This window comes from Salmo salar, chromosome 09, assembly GCF_965601325.2.
Source record: "Salmo salar chromosome 09, fSalSal1, whole genome shotgun sequence".
In the NCBI taxonomy this organism is placed as follows: Eukaryota; Metazoa; Chordata; class Actinopteri; order Salmoniformes; family Salmonidae; genus Salmo; species Salmo salar.
Window position 1 is genome coordinate 20,174,040 of NC_138299.1, and position 19,549 is coordinate 20,193,588.

Here is a 19,549-nt window from a genome sequence, read left to right on the forward strand (position 1 = left end):
AATGGCAAAGTCCTGTGACAAGTGTAAGGGCCTGCAGAAATCCCCTTCCATGGGACATCAGTTTCGCTGCCATTTCAGGGGGGAAACCTGTTCCACCGTCAAGACACAACCTTTCCATCCCGTGAAATGGAATAGAAAGACATCTTTGAGCTTTATGTGGATGCAGAGCACAATCAATTCCCATGCATGCCTTTTACTGGATAGCCAGCCCCGTTGAGGGAGCCACAGTAGATGACTATCTCATACCATCCACTGAAATCTACTTATCCTCCAGAGCGCCATCAGGCTATCATCACAAAAGAGGCCGGTTAACGTGACCTCATCACTGGGTGCTGAGGACAACAACAGGAAGCAGAGTGGATATTGACAGGCTGGGAGTTAGTCCCATCTGAAGGAGCCCTGGGCCTAATACTGCACATCCCCCAATAAGTCAGCCTGATCGGTCCCTTTAACATCCATTGAATTGTTTACAAATCGTTATGAGTGAAGCAATATTCATTGGAAACACTACAGTGTTGGAATCAAATGTATTCAATTATTGCAGTAGCACATTGTGCTCCAGTCCTCTCTGGCGGTGGTAGAGACAAAGCTCTGAGGGAAACTGACTGAGAGCAGGCCTGTCCACTGGAGCAGAGTAGACCACATTGAGATCATTTCAAACTGTGATCACAAACCCAGACCAAGCCTCTGCACTCTCAGCCGTCGCTACTGTGGCCTGTGGAAAAGCTGGGACACCGCCAGGACTCAGCCACCACTGCAGCCACTGAATGAACCCAGTACCCTGACAGCAGGTCACATGGTCCAGTGGGCCCCGCCTGCCTGCCTTGCGCGCTCACTCTCTCCCTCTCTGCTTGCCTTTCAATCATTCATCATTCTGGCTCTCGCTCCAGGGGCCACCCCATTCAATGCAAATCAGTGTCATGCAGCAGGGAAGCCACACACAGAGCCAGAGAGAGCCAGAAAGAGAGACCTAACACACTATTAAATTAAATCAAAAACAGGAGCATTTTACATCTGGCTAGAAATAAATAAGGAAATGATCTCAACAGAGAAAAATGTCCTCCTGTTTGCTACCTATATTCCCCCTATAGAATCCCCATACTTCAATGAAGCCATTTCTCCATTCCAGAGGGGGAGCTCAACCATTTCCAGGCCCAGGGACTTGTAGTCTGTGGTGACCTAAAAGCCAGAACTGGATAAGAAAAACTGACACCCTCAGCACACAGGGGGACAAACACCTACCTGAAGGGGAGAGCATTCCATTCTCCATACGCCCCCCTAGACACAACATAACCCCCCCACAATTGGTCACAACTCCTGCAGCTCTGTCGCACGCTGGCTATGTACATAGTGAAAGCTATTATTTGAGGGGACTCCTATGGTAGGTACACCTACAGCTCATCCCTTGGCAGCAGTACTACAGGCTACTTTATCAGACCTCAACCCAGAGTCTCTCAGCGGGTTCAGTCGGTCCACTGACACCCCTATCAGATCACAGCAAAATCACAGCCTACTTGAACAGAGCAATAGTCAATCATGAGGCATCAAAGCCCAATACACTGGCTGCTATTAAGAAATGCTATAGATGGAAGGAAGATATCCAATCCAAGAAAATGTCCCCAAAAATTTCCTAGACAAAATGTTTCCCTGCAATAGTGAAGGTATTCACCTAGCAGTAGCAGTTAGAAAGCCTGAACAGTATATTTGACATAACAGCTTAACATATCAAATTGAAAAGATTTCAAGGAGAAAACCTAAGAACATTTACAGCAATGAGAAATGGTTTGCTGTAGCGTGCAAAAACCTAGGAAAGAAATTGAGAAACCTATCCAACCAAAAACACAGCTACCCAGAAAACCATAACATTCACTTTTAATATGGGGAAACACTAAAGCAGTAGGGCCTTTCCATCGAAAAGGACCCAATGAGCAACAACATGAAGTTCACAGAAGCATATCAAATTGGGTATAAAATGAAAGCTAAGAGTTTTGGGAAATGAAGGTATACAGTGCATTTGGAAAGTATTCAGACCCCTTGACTTCTTCCACATTTTGATACATTACAGGATTATTCTAAAATGGATTAAATATCCCCCCCCCCCCCCCAATCTACATACAATACCCCATAATTACAAAGCAAAAACAGGTTCAGAAATGTGTGCAAATGTATATTTAAAAAAAAAAAGGAAATAACATTTACATAAGTATTCAGACCCTTTACGCAGTACTTTGAAGCCTCGAGTCTTCTTGGGTATGACCCTACAAGCTTTGCACACCTGTATTTGGGGAGATTCTCCCATTATTCTCGGTAGATTCTCTCAAGCTCTGTCAGGTTGGATGGAGAGCGTCGCTGCACAGCTATTTTTCAGGTCTCTCCAGAGATGTTCGATCGGGTTCAAGTCCGTGCGGTGGCTGGGCCACTCAAGTACATTGAAAATTGTCCCGAAGCCACTCCTGCGTTGTCTTGGCTGTGTGCTTAGGGTTGTTGTCCTGTTGGAAGGTGAACCTTCGCCAAAGTCCTGAGCGCTTTGGAGCAGTTTATCAAGGATCTCTCTGTACTTTGTTCCGTTTATCTTTCAATCCTGACGAGTAGCCCAGTCCCTGCTGCTGAAAAACATCCCTACTGCATAACGCTGCCACCACGACGGTGCTAGGATTCCTCCAGACGTGACGCTTGGCATTCAGGCCAAAGAGTTCAATCTTGGTTTCATCAGACCAGAGAATCTTGTGAATCTTTGAGAGTCCTTTAGGTGCCTTTTGGCAAACTCAAAGCAGGCTGTCAAGTTCCTTTTACAGAGGGGGGGCTTCCATCTGGCCACTCAACCATAATGGCTTGATTGGTGGAGTGCTGCAGAGATGGTTGTCCTTTCTGCAAGGTTCTCCGATCTCCACAGAGGAACTCTGACAGAGCTCCAGAGTGACCATCAGGTTCTTGGTCACCTCCCTGACCAAGGCCCTTCTCCCCCGATTGCTCAGTTTGCCCGGGCAGCCAGCTCTAGGAAAAGTCTTGGTGGTTCCAAACTTCTTCCATTTAAGAATGATGGAAGCTACTGTGTTCTTGGGGACCTTCAATGTTGCAGAATGTTTTTTCTACCCTCACCCAGATCTTTGCCTCATGGCTTGGTTTTTGCTCTCCCATCCAATGTCAACTGTGGGACCATATATAGACAGGTGTGTGCCTTTCCAAATCATGTCCAATCAATTGAATTTACCACAGGTGGACTCCAATCAAGTTGTAGAAACATCTCAAGGATGATAATTGAAACAGGATGGGCCTGAGCTCAATTTCAAGTCTCATAGCAAAGGCTCTGAATAAGATATCTCGTTTAAGTTTTTAATAAAATGTGGAAAAATGTCTAAAAACCTGTTTTCGCTTTGTCATTATGAGGTATTGCATGTAGATTGATGAGAATTATTTTTTATAATAACGTAAAAAGGGAAGGGGTCTGAATACTTTCCGAATGCACTGTAGATACACATTTTTCTAACATTTACCCATCTTAAATATTAGGCATAGGTAAACGCTTTGATTTCTGTATTAACAGATGTAAAAGGTGTTTTAGAAAATATCTACCAGGAAAAGTCTTAACACATCAAAACACAAATGTTGATGTTAAGACCCCTGGCCACACTTATATTTACTGTTGGAGAAATTGTGGCTTGTTATTCTGTTACCAAAAACCCAACATGTCTTTAAGATATTTTCTAATTTCGCTCCCTCATGAGGGAGAATAATGAAAGTTTGCAGAAGTAACAAGTAATGGTAGACCTACCAGTTAGTTATTTTGATTTTACTGATACCATATTTGTAAGTGAGTAAAACTCATAAATTCTGTTACCAAATTGGAAACCAAAAAAGCCTGTGCAACCAGTATTAGCTCCAGGGAGCCAATAGTTTTGTCCTTGCCGTTTGCCCTTACTTTCCCAAATAAAAATTGTAAACTTAAGTTTACAAAAATAAAATTGCTTCTGCAATTTTGACAATCCAACAACAAGATGCGGAGAACAAAACCTATTTTAGAAAAAAAATAGAATTATTTAAGAAAAGTTCAAGGGTGCCAATGTATTTGTCCGCAACTGTATCACTGTGCTATTTACACTACTCCAGCAGAATCACTATATTTCAATTAGGAATTCTTTAATGTCCTTCAAGCAGAAAACAGCCATTTCCAGGTGCAGGGAAATGTGCTGCTGTGTGGCGACTGGAACACTAGGACTAGGTCCGAGCCTGACTGTATAGACCCACAGGGCAACAACCATGTGTTGGGCCAAACCACTCCGTACAAACCACCAACCATTATACAAAGTAGCAACCTTCACTGTCCCATCAACAAATGTGGTAGAGAGCTAATACATGGAAGGATCAGAGGGGACTCTTTGGGGAGGTTCACATATTCTTCAGCTCTTGGGTCTAGTGTAGTTGATTATGCAATCACTCTCATGGACCCCTCCTCCATCAATGCAGTCACTGTCAGGAAGCAAACTCCTCTTTCAGACCATAACCAAATAAATGTGTTTCTGAAAATGATTGGACAACCCGGAGAGAGAGAGCCCAGTAAGCTGTATAAACTGAATCAAAAATACAGATGGGCTCCAGAGAGCGGGAAATTTCATTCAAGCGCTCAAAATCGGCAGAATTAAATTACAAATCACTCAAATGTATTAATCAATTTGCAAGTAACACAAATTATGTTAATATGGCTGTTATCATCTTCCAAAAGGGTAGTAAGAAAAAGCACGACTAAAATAAATACAATTGTTTGACAATGAACATTAAAACATCAGAAAAGAACTAAGGCATTTGTTAAACCTAAAACATCAGCAGCCAGAGAACCCAGATTTACGTTTCAGATATGCTTCAACTCTCAAACAATACAAACTGCCCATAATAAATGTATAAAACACCAGTCAAAAGTTGACACACCTACTCATTTCAGGGTTTTTCTAAATGTTTTACTATTTTCTACATTGTAGAATAATAGCGAAGACATCAAAACTATGAAATAACACATATGGAAATCACGTAGTAACCAAAAAGAAAGGAGAAAAAAAGTGTTAAACAAATCAAAATATATTTGAGATTCTTCAAAGTAGCCACCCTTTGCATTGATGACAGCTTGCACACGCTTGGCATTCTCTCAACCAGCTTCATGATGAATGCTATTCCAACAGTCTTGAAGGAGGTCCCACATATGATGAGCACTTGTTGGCTGCTTTTCCTTTACTCTGCAGCCCAACTCATCCCAAACCATCTCAATTGGGTTGAGGTCGGGTGATTGTGGAGGCCAGGTCATCTGATGCAGTACTCCATCACTCTCCTTCTTGGTCAAATAGCCCTTACACAGCCTGGAGGTGTGTTGGGTTATTGTCCTGTTGAATGAACCCCATCCACCCCTAAAATGGTTTCATCAGTGTTTAGCTTTCGCACTACAGTTAGGCTAAGCAGTAGGCTAGGCAGTAGGCTAGTATCTGGTGTGATGATCTGTGAGGTGATGGCAAATAAAATGTTTTGTGATTTGTCAGTAAACGACTTGTCAAGTCAGGTGCTCTGGGTCTTGTATACACTGTAACAAGTTAATTGAAGATATGTAATATGCTGAAAAGTGGCCAAACTAAGTTCATATTTTTCAGGCAATGGGTGCAGCCATCTTTGACTTTGTTTATTTGCATCTTACAGTGAATGGGCATTGAAAAGTAGTAGAAATTTGGTCAGTCCACCCAGGCCTTGATGTTAACGTCCAGAAAGACAGGTCTGGACCAAATTTGATCCTATCAGATGTATGTTTCACAAGTTTGGATAGCTCAGCACAGTAAAGTATACAGGACAATACAGTACCGTGAGAAGAGCACAATATAATACAGTACAATAAAGTTGAGAAAAATATAGTACAGTAGTGTAGAGTACAATATACCATACTTTACCAAACTCCACTGAACTCTGTTTCACTGTAAGTCCAAAATTGTGAAACATTAGGAGAATGACATTCATATCTATAATTATGCATTTCTATGTAGTACATATCAGGGACCCATTATGTAATTCCGTTACTGTAATTCCATTACCAGGTGTAAATCCAATTCACTTAGTGTAGTTCAATAACCAAAATGTTCTGAATCTGAAAGGCAGCAACTCTTAACATTCACCCGTCTCCTCTGCAAAAATCGAACAATTGGTTACACTTCATCAGCATCTTGTATCTGCACATGGAATCCCCCAATCCCATTATATGCTGTTGGTGCTGATTTGAGGGCTTGAAGTTCAGAATGTAAACAACTTGCTTGCAGCCACATGGACGGAAGCAGTGTTGTGACTGTGACAAAGAGAGACTGTGGAGAGAAGTACAGTCATATGATGTGCATTGAGGGCCAGGCAACGATCCTGGGGGGGGGGGGGCAGCATCTCCCAGGAAGGACAGGGTCAAACAGTAACAACATCACTTCACCAGCCTCAGACCAATGTCACAAGCTGCTGCTGTGCTTTGGATCAAGTTGTGTACCGTTTCAGGCATCGCTACATTGTAACAATGCAACAAAGTGGCTGACTGCCTTAAGATACTCCACATTTAAAATAGCGTGGAACTTGGAATGAAGCCAGTAAAATATGTCATCTCGTGTGACATACAGACGAACAGATTAGAAAACAAAATAAACTGTCTTGACGAACGTTCAGAGAAATTAATGACTGGGTGGCCACAAACACAACAACATCAACGTTTGTTTTTAAGACCCGTTGTATAGTAATTTAAAATGTCCATAAAGTTAATTTAGAAAACTGATAGTTCCTGTAGTAGGTGACTTGTATGAAATTAACGTGCAGTAAAAACGTCACAAACATGTCCGGCCTGCCTTGTAGCCTGTCTCAAAGGCTGACATAAGCGTCCTGTTCAAAAAGCTCTCAATAAATTACAATGTTAAAAATAAAAAATAAACATTTTAGTATTATTTGAGGCACAACCTCTACTAAGGTTAAAGTTTAAACACTTAAATAACTTCACCTGCAAAAATAACTGCACCCGGAAATAAACTGTTTTCAGGAATGGACTTCAATTTAGGCGCACATTTAACGATTTTAGACTGGATATGGGGCCTAGCAGGGCAGCGTGAGTGAGAGTAACCGCATCATCCTATGTAATACAATGGGACCTACCCTCTAGTAGCAGTCGACCTCACAGTCAACACGAGAAACAAAATGTAGGCATTTACCTGGACAGGATTTCAATAGTGTGTCCGTTGCATTATAATGAGCTGTTTCGGTGATTTACTTAGTTGATAAATCCTTCAATAATCTGGACAAAACGTGCTCTCATTTACTCCGTTTTTCTCGCCTTTCTTCCACTACACCTCCCAAACGTTCTGTCTGCAATGCTTCTGTGGCATACTTATCCCCCAGGTCCTAGCGCCGATCTCCCCGTCTGCGATCCACAGAAGTGGCTACTCAGAGGCGCACAGGCCAACATTAACATAGGGTACTCTAAAATATTCTGAATATATGCTTTTTTTCTCTATATTTGGAGATAATATATATTTGTATATAGGTTGAGACATCAGAGGCATCCCATTCTAAAACGTATATTGTTTTACTTCACTTTCACATAATTTCTTCTGTCGTCACTTTTGACAGTGTTGTCATCAATTTGATCAGCTGATACTGGATATTGTATAGCCTAGTCCACAGAATGCTTGTAGTCTACATCATTTATTTAGTTTTATTTAACCTTTATTTAACTAATCATAACTAATTAGAAAATGATAACCAACAGACAGCCTATCTGGTCAAATATTATAACGTTCTGATCCAATGAGAATGTATATTGTATTTGCACCATGTGTTTCTTACTATATGAACAAAGGTTCATATTAATGTATTGCCGCATATGATACTACCAGTCCTATGTTTAGCATTAGACATATTAATGTGCTGCCTCTAACAACACACTTGTTTTGACAGAGACTTGTTGAAAGGTTGCGTAATTATTGAGTAATATCTCAACGGCAGGCGGGTGGAGGAGGATGGGGCTACTGGCAACCCTCTCCCTTTGATGAAGCATTTATTGACCCCCTGCCTCCCCCTCCAGTTCTGTGCCATTTCCCCTCATTGTCACTTGTACTGTAAATGAGATATTCACAACTTGAAACAGGGCTGACCATTTGTAGGCAATAACCTCATAGAAGCAGGGCTGACCGACTGTAACCAGTAACCTCCTGTTGTTGTTTTTCAGTGATGACTTCGTCCTCCCTGGATTGAAACTTTGCCCTAGTGGAGAGTAGTGTAGTGGAGTATCCTACCATGACATGTTACTGATCTCTCTTTCATAAGGTCAAAGGACAATGTTTAGTTTGCTCTACCAGACAAGCATAAATCCTGCTTCCTCACCGTCTGTCTCTCTTTTCCTCTTTCTATCTGTTCAAAAACAAAGAGAAAACGCTACGCAGACAGTGTAGCTGCCATCTGACATAAGCTATTTATGTTTCTGTATAGCTATTTACTCACATACTTTGCTTAGCATTAAATCTGTTTGGTGCCAAATGATATGGTTTGGAAAAACTTGAATACTGCATTCAGTATTTTAGATAATGTAAAAGAAGACACACCTGATGTCCTGCTGCTAAATATGTATAGGATATATAGGAGCATCGAAGCGTGCAGCTTCTATGTCAAAGCAAAGGCTCAGATCAAGAGAGAGTTTGATTTTCATACAGTTAACTCTGCAGTGTCAACCAATACCAATACAATACCATTCATGATAAAACAAAACAAAACCACAGTTGCTTTTTTATTATTATTCAAGATTCAATTCAATACATTAGGGGGGAAACCAGTAGAACAAATGGTTTGATATAAATAGTGACAATTAGGCAGCATGCTTAAAATGTATAAATCCCTCAAGTAAACAGTGGTCATTTACATCCAGCCCCCTGATGAGCCCATTGGTCCAAATTAATGATATGGTTCAACTGTGCCTGGCTGAGCTGGCTGCAGAGGAATGCAGGGTCTTTGTCTGTCTGAGTGAGGAGTGATTCTGGGGGAGAATGCCATTGATGATTGCAGAGAGGAGGAATTAACCTCCAGAAAGTGCTCGTTCTCTCTCTCTCTCTCTCTCTCTCTCTCTCTCTCTCTCTCTCTCTCTCTCTCTCGCCTTTAATAGATCATGGATATTTTTACTACTAAAATCAATATCAACCTACAGGAAGAGAGAACACAAAGAAATATACCTTCTGTTCTTTTACGCTTTGCTTAGGTTCATGTGGACAAGGGTTGGAACAAGATGCCAAAGTGATTATAGATGTAATGTCAATGGTAGACTAAAATGGAATAAAGCAGAAACTGGATAAGAATCTTTAACCATGGCCTCTTTTGACCAGTGCCTGACATTTCTCGTCACATTACTCATTCCCCACTGTGTCAAGGGGCAGAGAGTAGCCGCAAACGCCCCTTCAAAACACACAACAGCTGGAACATAGGGCAGATGACTGAAGCAGTTGCAGGGTGGGTAGGGAGGGGCCACAAGATGAGCAGCTGCACTTGAAGCCCCTATCTGTGCTGTGCTTTATAAATTACAGCAATTGAAATGTTCAACGAATGAGAAACGTCTTTACCTCAACATATGTATTTTGAAAACATGGAATTAGAAATTCATTAAAGGGATACTATGGGATACCATTTTTTTTTGTCTCTGTGTCCAGTATGAAGGAAGTTAGAGGTAGTTCCACGAACCGATGCTAACTAGTGTTAGTACAATGACTGGAAGTGATAGTGTTAGTCTATCACTTCCAGTCATTGCGCTAACGCTAGTTAGCAATTGTGCTAGCGCTAGTTACAAATTCCTTCAAACTTCAAGAAGAGACATAACATAAAAGTTCATCTGACTCTGGTGAAGTAGATGAAGGGCCTCATTGTCAAAATCTCAAAATATCCCTTTTAGATCAGTGAAAATGAGCAAAATCTGTATTTTGATGTTAATTTCTCACAATAAACAATCCTTATGATCAGTGGTGTAGAGGAGGGTATAGGCAGGTATATGCTGTATGCCCACTTTGTTTGTGGGCATTGAATATACTCACTTCTTACTCCTTATGATATGTGTCAAAGTAGTGTAGTGGAGGTATACGCTGTATCAATTAACAAAGCTGATGGAACAGATCAGAATATTTAGCTTAAAATGATGATAAACTATTATTTCTTTACCTTTTAAGCACAGAAATGTGCACACGGCCGTAGACCTACGATCAAATGTTCCAAAATGGAATTTGTCGGAAAACACTATTCTAAAATGCTCACTGCACATGTGAGCAGTTTCATGGACAGAGATAGAAATATCAATTTGAAATGTTGAAAGAGGGGAGATCTACAGAGAACAGGAGAGTGCATATGAGGAAGTCTTTATAAAATATTTGCCTCCACATTCTGTGGTGGGATTTGGCCTATAGGCTACTTTGAAGCAAGGTAAGACATGCCTCATAATATAAAGTAAAACTTCCAGGTTTCAAACAATGAAGGAACAGAAAAAATATAGCAAATCTAATCATAGGCCTAACTGGTAGATGGAAAGGCTTTCCCCAAAAAAACTTCTCAATTAAATGTTAACTAGCTACAAAGCAGCCTATGCCTACCTGGCAGAATGATATGATTATTTGCATCAATCCAGTGGCCATTTGTTTGCAAACACCATTTCATGTATGCTATAGAAACATCACTAACCAAACAACAGTGCTAGGTGCCTGCACAGTTGAATTAAAGGGTAACTACACAAATTGTTTTACATTTCTTAGATTTTTCTCAGACCTCAAAAGTGGTCTCCTGATGTGGTTTAAGCATTGTTATGGATTTAGGACACCCAAGTTTGTTGTTTTTCTATTAAAAAGCAGAAAATGTTTGGAAAAATCTGAAACCTGTGAATTTCTGATGCAGTTGACAGTCTCATTAATCTATTTCAATAGCAGGCCTACTTACACAGTACAGCTTGGGCTGTCCTGACTGAGAGAGACCCATATGAGATTGATCATTTTAGGTCATTCAGAGTGTTTGTCATCAAATTTTTCTATGGGGGTCGTTTCCTTCACTGGGTGGGTCGTTGGGAAATGTTTTGCCAAAGTAGAGTATACTCACTTCTACCACTACAGCACTGCTTGTGATCAACTCCTCATTGAGAAATAAACATGTTAATTGAACAGGTTCCATCAGTCCAAAAGAAAAGATCGAAGTGTATATGTTCTTATAGATGTGACAGAGAGTTGGGGTTATGGCAAGTTGCAATAGCTTCATGGTTAGATGTATTCTGGGGCCAGGGAATTCCATCCCATTCAATATAAATTGTACCAACAAGATAAAATACATATCTGTTGGAATAGCCTATCAAATGTATTGTTCTGACTCCTTCTCAGATTCAAATATATAGAACCGGAGCATAACTGTCTCTTCCATATAGACCTACATTAAAGACAAGAAAGACATTTCTCAATAACGTTGGCACATATTAAGCACATAAGTCTTTCAAAGCATAAATCAATTCCCAGGTGGACATATTCCAGAAAAGGGAGATGGATTTAGGTCAAATTGTGTTATCAAGGAACATTGCTACTTGCTGCCTCTGTGCGAGTTCATGCAGTAGTACAGAACGTATTGTGGTCGGCGTTATCGCGAGACTGGTCCATTAACAACCTGCTTGACACACAGCACTGAGCGCAGCTTGCCTGCCTGGGTCGAACTGAGCTAAAGAAACGACAGGAGAAGCTGCGAACATCTGGCCTAACATCATGAAAGGACGTCGGAACATTTAGAAAAATACGGTGACTTGGCAAATATCTGTAAGTATTGCGGTTTGACAATGAAAATGTTGAAACCGAAAGTTATAATACACTGCGCTGTTGGCTTGGTCAGCGACAGTTGCTGAGTTCATTTGCTGTTAAAGGCTTCATGCCATGCATTACGACCATGTAGGCTTATCTTCCTGCGTTCTTGCCTGCTTGTAGTTTTCCTTACGTTAAAACAGGCCAAACTAGTGCGCGTAAAGCAAATGGTTGTATGGTCGGGTTTATTATATGTTAGGCCTAATTAAAAGTATGATATGGACATTGATGTTTGTGCTTTTCGTCTGGTCTATTGCTATTTTATTTACTTTAAATGTTGTTAAACCAATAAAGGTTTTTTTTTTGTATATAAAGTCTGGTTGACCAGTGCGTAAATTGAACAACGACGCATTATAAAGTTAACCACATTGACTGTTGTCAAGTGTTTTTTGTTACTTGAATAATAGACGAATTGTCGGAAAAAGTTTAATATTTTAGTGCTGGGACTGATGCAACCTCTTAAACAAGTTTCTTTTTTGTACGTAGCTCGATTCGGAGTAGGCTAACATATGGTAAGGGGAGCACCGCTGGAGGTAGCGTTTCCATTGCGGTGATGTCAGAGTAGCTGACTCCACAGCTTGCAGTGTATTTAGCGAACAGAGCACCAGTTTACTCACTCCCCCGAGCTTTTTTCTTAACCTTGCCCGATGGGCGAGTGCTGGTATTCACAAGCCTGAGTGTTTGTCCGTCTATTTTTTGCGTTCTAGGTAAATTGAACGGTTCCTCATGATTGTTCAGTAAACACGAACAGCCGAATAGACAGAGTTTTGGTCTGTGTGTGCGACTGTGCCTGGTCCGTCCTGTCCGCATTTTCATGGGAAGCGCAAAAACTAATGATCAACTAATCGGACTGCTGTTGGTTACTGGAGAGAAAGGTAGGAGACGTTTAGTTACTGGATAACACTGATAAACAGACACCGCAAGTTGTAGTCAAGAAATCTGAATAATATACAAATGTTACATTGATTAAGCAGGGCATATTAATGCGTAAAGAAGTCGATATGAAAAGGATATTTACCATATTGTAATGACGAAATTAAGTCCGAGTTTAACTTTTTGTTGTTGACAACTGTATGTGGAAGTCTCCCGTTTTGATTGCCAATGTTTGCTTTGCAGTGATAGACTACTTTGTCATTTTCTGCAAGTTTTATTATTTTCCCTGTACATTTCCTTTGGGGTTGGGATACTTTTGTTTGTAGTTGCCTCAAACACCAGATGAGTTGTTAACTCTCTGTGGCACCCTCTAAATGGCTGCATTTCGTTTATTCAATATCCAGTTTTTCCTGTTTTTCATCAGGTTATGAAGGAAGAATGGAGTTCCCAGACCATAGCCATCAGTTGCTGCAGTGCCTGAGTCAGCAGCGTCACCAAGGTTTCCTCTGTGACTGCACTGTTCTTGTTGGGGAGGCGCGATTCAAAGCACACAGAGCCGTGTTGGCCTCATGCAGCATGTACTTCCATCTCTTCTACAGGGACCAGCCAGACAAAAGGGACGTTGTGCATCTGAGCAGTGACATTGTGACAGCCCCGGCTTTCAGTCTGCTCCTTGAGTTTATGTATGAGGGGAAGCTGGAATTCAACACTCTGCCAGTGGAGGATGTCCTGGCTGCGGCCAGTTACCTTCACATGTATGATATAGTGAAAGTGTGCAAAAGCAAGCTGAAAGATAAGGAACTATCCACCCTGGATGAGAAGGTTACTGAGGGGATAACACAGGAGAACTCCTCAGAAAGCGAGCTGCACAGCAAGCAGCCAGGGCCAGGCCGGCGACAGACACGGACACAGCAGCCGCACCAGAGAGCCCCCCCGGGAGAGGAGTTTGACATGGACAACAGCAAAGTCAGGCTGGCTGTCACAGATTGTGATAGGTCTGCACAGAGCAGGCGGAAGGCAAATGGTCACCCTGGCAGGTCCCCGGACCTTGTAGGTGTCAATTATGTGTCAGCAGAGGCCGAGCCCTGCGTCCAAACAGCTGGAAAAACAAAAGCTGATGTCAGTAGTTCCACAGTATTGTTGTCCCAGAGGTCCCGGGCTTCAGATGACATGGACTGCGCTCTGGATTTGTCTTTCAAGCCACTGTCTAGCAGAGATCCCTTACACCCCTCCTACGTCTCAGGACAGCTGGCCCTCGACAGCCAGCAGCAGGGCACTGAGCCACTTGTTAAAGACGAACACGACTTGCTGTCAGAGCAGGAGGACAGTGAGTCGATGAGCCCGGAGAGCCAGCGCTTTGGGAATAGTGCCAGGAGCTCAGTGGTGACAGGGTTCACTGCCCTCTTCCCAGGCAACAACGGCTCCACGGCGGCCCTGCTCTCCCAGGAGGAAGACCTGATGGAGGAGGGGGAGAGCTGTGGGGGAAGGGAGAGCACGAGAGGCAGAGAGGGCGAGGAAAGGAGGGGGAGGCTGCTGGGGGACAGCGAGGAGGAGGATGACCCGGCCTCCTCGGACATCTCCACTTCCAGTGGGGTGCTCCTGCCCCCGGGGCAACAGGTGTGTGTGTGCCCACTCTGCAGCAAAGTGTTCCCCAGTCCCCATGTGCTCCAACTGCACCTCAGCTCGCACTTCCGCGAGAAGGACGGGGCTCGCTCCAAGCTCTCCCCCGACGGCTCTGTTCCCACCTGCTCACAGTGTGGCAAGACCTTCTCCTGCATGTACACCCTGAAGCGGCATGAGCGCACACACTCTGGCGAGAAGCCGTACACCTGTGGCCAGTGCGGCAAGAGCTTCCAGTACTCTCATAACTTGAGCCGGCATGCCGTGGTTCACACACGTGAGAAGCCTCATGCCTGCAAGTGGTGTGAGCGGCGCTTCACCCAGTCTGGGGACCTGTACCGCCACATCCGGAAGTTCCACTGTGGCCTTGTCAAGACCCTCGCCATTGGATAAACCCCTCTCACCAGTGCCATGAAATAAGACAGAGTAAGGTTTTATCACTCCCTGAGTACTACTGCGTATACTTATCTAGTTATACATATTCACAAATTAATAATGACATCCTTTTGGAATTCTACTCTGGCATTTCTTAAGTTAAATTGTAGCAACTTCAGAATGCACAAAACTGGATTTCACTGGAAAGATGTTCGGGCTTTGTCATTGGCCTATATGATTTAGTTGCACAAAACTAACATGCTTTTCAACTCAAGCTGGATATTCTGTATGTTAAAGGTGGACAAATCAGTTGCACTTGTCTATTTCTGTATTGGTACTGCAAAACTGCTGAGCTGGATGAAGAGTATTCTGCTAAAAGAAACATATCTATGTACATACCTTATGTGCAAGGAAATTATAGCACAATATCCTGAATGGATGAACAACGTCTGAGTAGTGCACATGGGGAAGGAGAAACAAAAACCGTCCAAGAGTAGCAGTATATTTTCTTTTTTAAATACAACCTTATTTATTAGTCTACATGCTACAGTCTACAGGAACAAATATCAAAAGGCACTGAAAAAATATTTGAAGTTGGAATACTGGAATTCTTTTTTTTGGGGGGGGGGGGTAGCTAGTATTTACATTTTCTTTATGGTAGGAATGAAGCAGACCACATAAATAATGTTACCTAGAATAGAGGACTAAAAGAAAGATGAGTGGCAAGGGTTTTTAATATCATAGTAAAATGGAGCTTGTCCTGAAGGAATAACTTTTTTTGCTGCACTGGCCTTTCAATGTTCATCACAGCTGGCTTAGAATCAGGCTGCTGAATGAACATTTAGAAGTGAATTGTACTATCATCTTTCCACTCTAGTATGATGCAAAACAGTTTCACTATGAAGTGAAAGAATGCCTGTATCACTGGTGCCTACTGAACTTCTTGACACTCCTCTTGTTCTCAGGCAAGCATGGGACCTCTTGCCATCAATACAACTAATCTGTGGGCCTTCAAAAACGTGGTTAGCACTTTCCGTTTACAGTGCATGAATACCAGGAAATAACTTGGTCACTCTGTGATAGTATTCCAGTTGACTAATCAGTGTATTTAGAACAATGTAATAAATGTGCCATAAATCAATCTCTTTTATTGATTAACAGTTGTTGACTTCTATTTAGTAAGTTCAATTTCTGGGTTAATTTTCTGTATTTCGGCACTGTAGAAGAAAGGGTAACCACGTGAATATTCCATTGCTGTCCATGTAATAATGCTGGAGACATGCCCCGATAGACAGGGCAGAGAGTAGGTGAGGTGGTAAGTATATACTCTGTGTGCCTCAGTGCTTCTCTGAGGAGATGGTGTACTGTGGATATCTTGTTGCCACGCTGTTCGTTCATCAGAACTTCATCAGTTTATTTCGCCCCTTGCATTTACACTTATACTGTCCTATCTATTTTTCTGTTAATGTTGAAGTACTACTGATAATGTTTGAGTGAAACCTTTGGTGAAACTTAGCTTGACAGAGTCCTTGGACAGAATATGTACTTTATGAGCCTGTTATGTGTTGGAAGGATTTCATTGTAGTTGGGTTCATTTTGATGCTATACATATGGATTCCTACAAGGTGAGTAGCACTAAAAGTCCAAGAAATTTGTTTAATCTGTCCTGAGAAGACTTGATCAGAATTATTTATTAGTTTAACTTGGTTCAGGGTTTAGTTTAGGTGTGATCTGTTAAGATGAGCTCATTTCTCTAAGCTTGAAAGACTTTTGATGTCTTGCCTTGGTATTGGGGCTGTTTTTATTACTTTCTGTAAATCCAGTTACTGTAATGAATTGGTCTGTTAATTAATGTATCTTAAACAGAATTCTTAAATTAAGTATTCAAGATTTGTCTCACCACCCGTAGCGAAGCACTTGTTTTGAGCATGCATATAGTTTCAACACTGATATTGTCTAGGCTGCTATTTCTTACTATTTGTATATTTAATGTAAATATATATTCTATTTATCAGTGTCGTTTCTCTTTATTACAAGAACACATGTAGAGTTGAGAAAGCAAGGTGTCTTACGAAGGCTTCAATCTCTTAGGGAAGAGTTTCATGTCTTCCCTCCCCCTTGGTTTGGGCTTCCTTTTCCTGTCTCACTCCAGTGAATTTGGTTTCCTTTTCATATTTAAGGTCTCATAGGCCATCTCTTCACTACATATCAGAAAAGGGAATAATATTGCTATGACTGCTGTTCCAGCAGAGGAAGCAGTTGTTCACAAGCCCAAACACACTGATTATGGTATAGAATATCTATAGAAATCCTACAATACGAGCATTGTTCTCCTGTCCCAGGTAGTTCTCAAGGGATAATTTTGCATCTCTGCTTTCGCTGTTGGGAAAAAGGCAGCATGAGTCTCTCTTTGCACTTTTCGTATTGAATGGAGCCATTGGAATGTGAGAAATGCATTTAGCAACGAGAGACCTGGGAGACAGTAAACAGGTGCATTGTCTGGAGGCATCAAAGAACAGCCCTCAATTCCCAGCATGCATTAGATAAGTGCTTCATTGTTCTTTTATGTGGAGAGGATACCACAGCGACTCCATTGGTGTTTCAAGAACCTGTTTGAGATAAGGTATTGCAACACTGATTAATCTGAATTTTATAATAGGAAAAGTAGTATGTAGGTAGTATTTATTAACATCTAGTTATGCCTATTTCATCATCCTCCCACTGGAATGTGTTTCCCAATATTTCATGAAGCTGTGTGTTTTCAGAAATGTCATGTAGTGTTAACAATGAGTGGTATTTCAATCAAAACACAGGAATGTAGATTCATTCGTGTATTTTGAAAGGAATTTTTTTACATGATGCAGTTGAAACAATGATTTATTGTTTTTCTCATGCAGCTGTGCAGGGTTAGAAAACTATGTAAAATCTTCTCTTGCTGGTTTCTCAGTCATTATTTATATCTCCAGGATCATCACAGAATGTGCCTTGCAGACACAAGTGTTGCACCTGGAGTTGCCCTTTTTGTACACTGCGAGTTTGCTACAGACTGCTGTGATGACCATACAAACTTCTGTTAATTATTATATATATTTTTTTCATAGTATCAAAACGTCAACAAAGCCCATTGTTTCTGCTGCTTTTAGAGATGAGTTTCAGAATTGGAGTTCGCAACTGTCAAATTAATTGAAATCTTTGTAAAAGTTTTTAATCTGAAATTCAATGTAATGTTAAGCAAACTGTACGCAGTTATTTGTTTTGTTTGGCTCTAAGCCAAGTCCATGTTTAGGAATTAACCTAATTGTGTTCCATATGATGTCATGTTTAATGTGAAACACAGATATAGATTTAATTTATGTTTGAAAACTCATGCCGGTGCTCCTGATCGTGGGGTTACGTTTTCCTAATTCATGCTATAGGATTTTACAGTCTAAAACTGAGTATTAGGTTACATTTAATACTGGAATTTTGTCTTTGGCAGGTTAAGACTGTGAAATTGTGTATATTCATGAGAAATATTTATTGAATTGTTTCTTGTGCAACATTTGACTGTCTGAATTTTGATTTGTAAAATGAAAGATGCTACTAAATGTCAATGGAAATCTTTTTAATAGATTTTTTAGAAGTGCCATTAGAATGTAATATAATTTTTTAATAAGAAAGGTATATTTTATAGTAATCAATTGCTTCTGTGTTAGTGGTTTATAGATTAGGGGCAATCTTATGCAGAATTGACATTGTAGAACTCGAGGCAATTTATTTGTATGTGTTTTTTTTGTGTGTGTTTTGTTTGCGCTTTCTGAGTGTTCTTGTGTGTGCGTGCTGTGGAGATGTGACAATCTTGAGTTAGGTCTTTTATTAAAATTATGCATAGATTAAACGGAACCCTTTTTTGTGACTCTTGTGGATTTCTTTCTTGTGTTTCCTCCACATCACGTGTATGTGCACAGCTCTGGCCACTTTGATTTAGTTCTTCAATCCTGTGTTTTGTTCTTTACTGACAGTCATACTAAACGGAGACAGGATTTTCCTCCATAAATCTGTATAATCATTGTCATGGGAAATTGAAGAAGTAATACTTAGTTGATTTTTCCAGTACTGACCTTTTAGATATTGTCAAGGAGAGTCTTCATTGTTGCCTGCGCACCAGCAACACCCGATCAGTGTGGGGGTAATGAGAGGACTGTATACTGACAACACAATGTGATAATACTGTGGGTCTTAGTCTCTATCCCATTGAAACCATAAGCTGCATCCCAAGGACAGGATCTTTAGCGGTGGCATGTCATTATTCCAGAGTTACTGACAATAGTCTGCAGAGAAAATACCTATGAATACTTTCAATTGTTATTTATCCTTATATTAATCACCTTCCATTTCCTTTAATGAAAGGAAACTTAAACTTAAAATTCTGGATTAATTTACATACATGAGCAAACAAACAAAAAGATCCATGAGTAATTGGGGATCTCCATTCCAATTCGCTGGTCATTTTCTTTGCAGAGGGGTCTTAATTATTCCCCCACTGCACATCTAAAGCAATCCAGCTGCTCTGCTATGCATTACCAATAGGGATGAATTGGGAGTTCCCACCATCCTCCCCCACCCAGCACACCCATTCTGTGGTGCACCGACAAGGCAGCATCCACTCAGACCCCATCCCACCCCCGAACTACCGCCCCAACCTTGGCCTCATCCCACCACTATTGTGTGCGTGGGTAGTAGCTCAGCTGCTCCCATTGTCTGCTCCAACTCCCGAGCACCTACTTTATGCACAGACAGATGACAATGCGGTGCTGGCCAGCCATCCACAGCACAAAGAAAATAAGGTCCTCCGA

The 19,549-nt window shown here is 41.3% G+C and overlaps 2 protein-coding genes across 5 annotated transcripts in view; one reads left to right on the forward strand and one right to left on the reverse strand.

The window, feature by feature from the left end:
- Nucleotides 1-7,443, reverse strand: part of LOC106610858 (RAC-alpha serine/threonine-protein kinase) — a 41,892-nt gene extending 34,449 nt beyond the window's left edge. For all 3 annotated transcript variants that reach the window (XM_014210496.3, XM_014210495.3, XM_014210494.3), the window contains exon 1: nucleotides 7,203-7,443. The gene's annotated coding sequence lies outside the window, so the exon portion shown is untranslated. The remainder of the gene's footprint in view (nucleotides 1-7,202) is intronic.
- Nucleotides 7,444-11,629: 4,186 nt separating this feature from the next.
- LOC106610857 (zinc finger and BTB domain-containing protein 18.2) lies at nucleotides 11,630-18,596 on the forward strand. Of its 2 annotated transcripts, XM_014210492.3 has the most exons (3): nucleotides 11,654-11,804; nucleotides 12,554-12,721; nucleotides 13,144-18,596. In XM_014210492.3, the coding sequence occupies exons 2-3, from the start codon at nucleotides 12,661-12,663 to the stop codon at nucleotides 14,730-14,732; spliced, it is 1,650 nt and encodes a 549-aa protein (XP_014065967.2). In that variant the 5' UTR covers nucleotides 11,654-11,804; nucleotides 12,554-12,660; the 3' UTR covers nucleotides 14,733-18,596. The 2 variants fall into 2 exon arrangements, with proteins under 2 accessions (XP_014065968.2, XP_014065967.2); XM_014210493.3 differs by lacking the exon at nucleotides 12,554-12,721 and having other exon boundaries at nucleotides 11,630-11,804.
- Nucleotides 18,597-19,549: the final 953 nt, after the last annotated feature.

Excerpts from the sequence above, each read along its gene's own strand:
- LOC106610857 (XM_014210492.3), top strand. The coding sequence starts at position 12,661 with ATGGGAAGCGCAAAAACTAATGATCAACTAATCGGACTGCTGTTGGTT. Across the intron at positions 12,722-13,143 it reads GTTGGTTACTGGAGAGAAAG|GTTATGAAGGAAGAATGGAG; the intron begins GTAGGAGACGTT and ends GTTTTTCATCAG.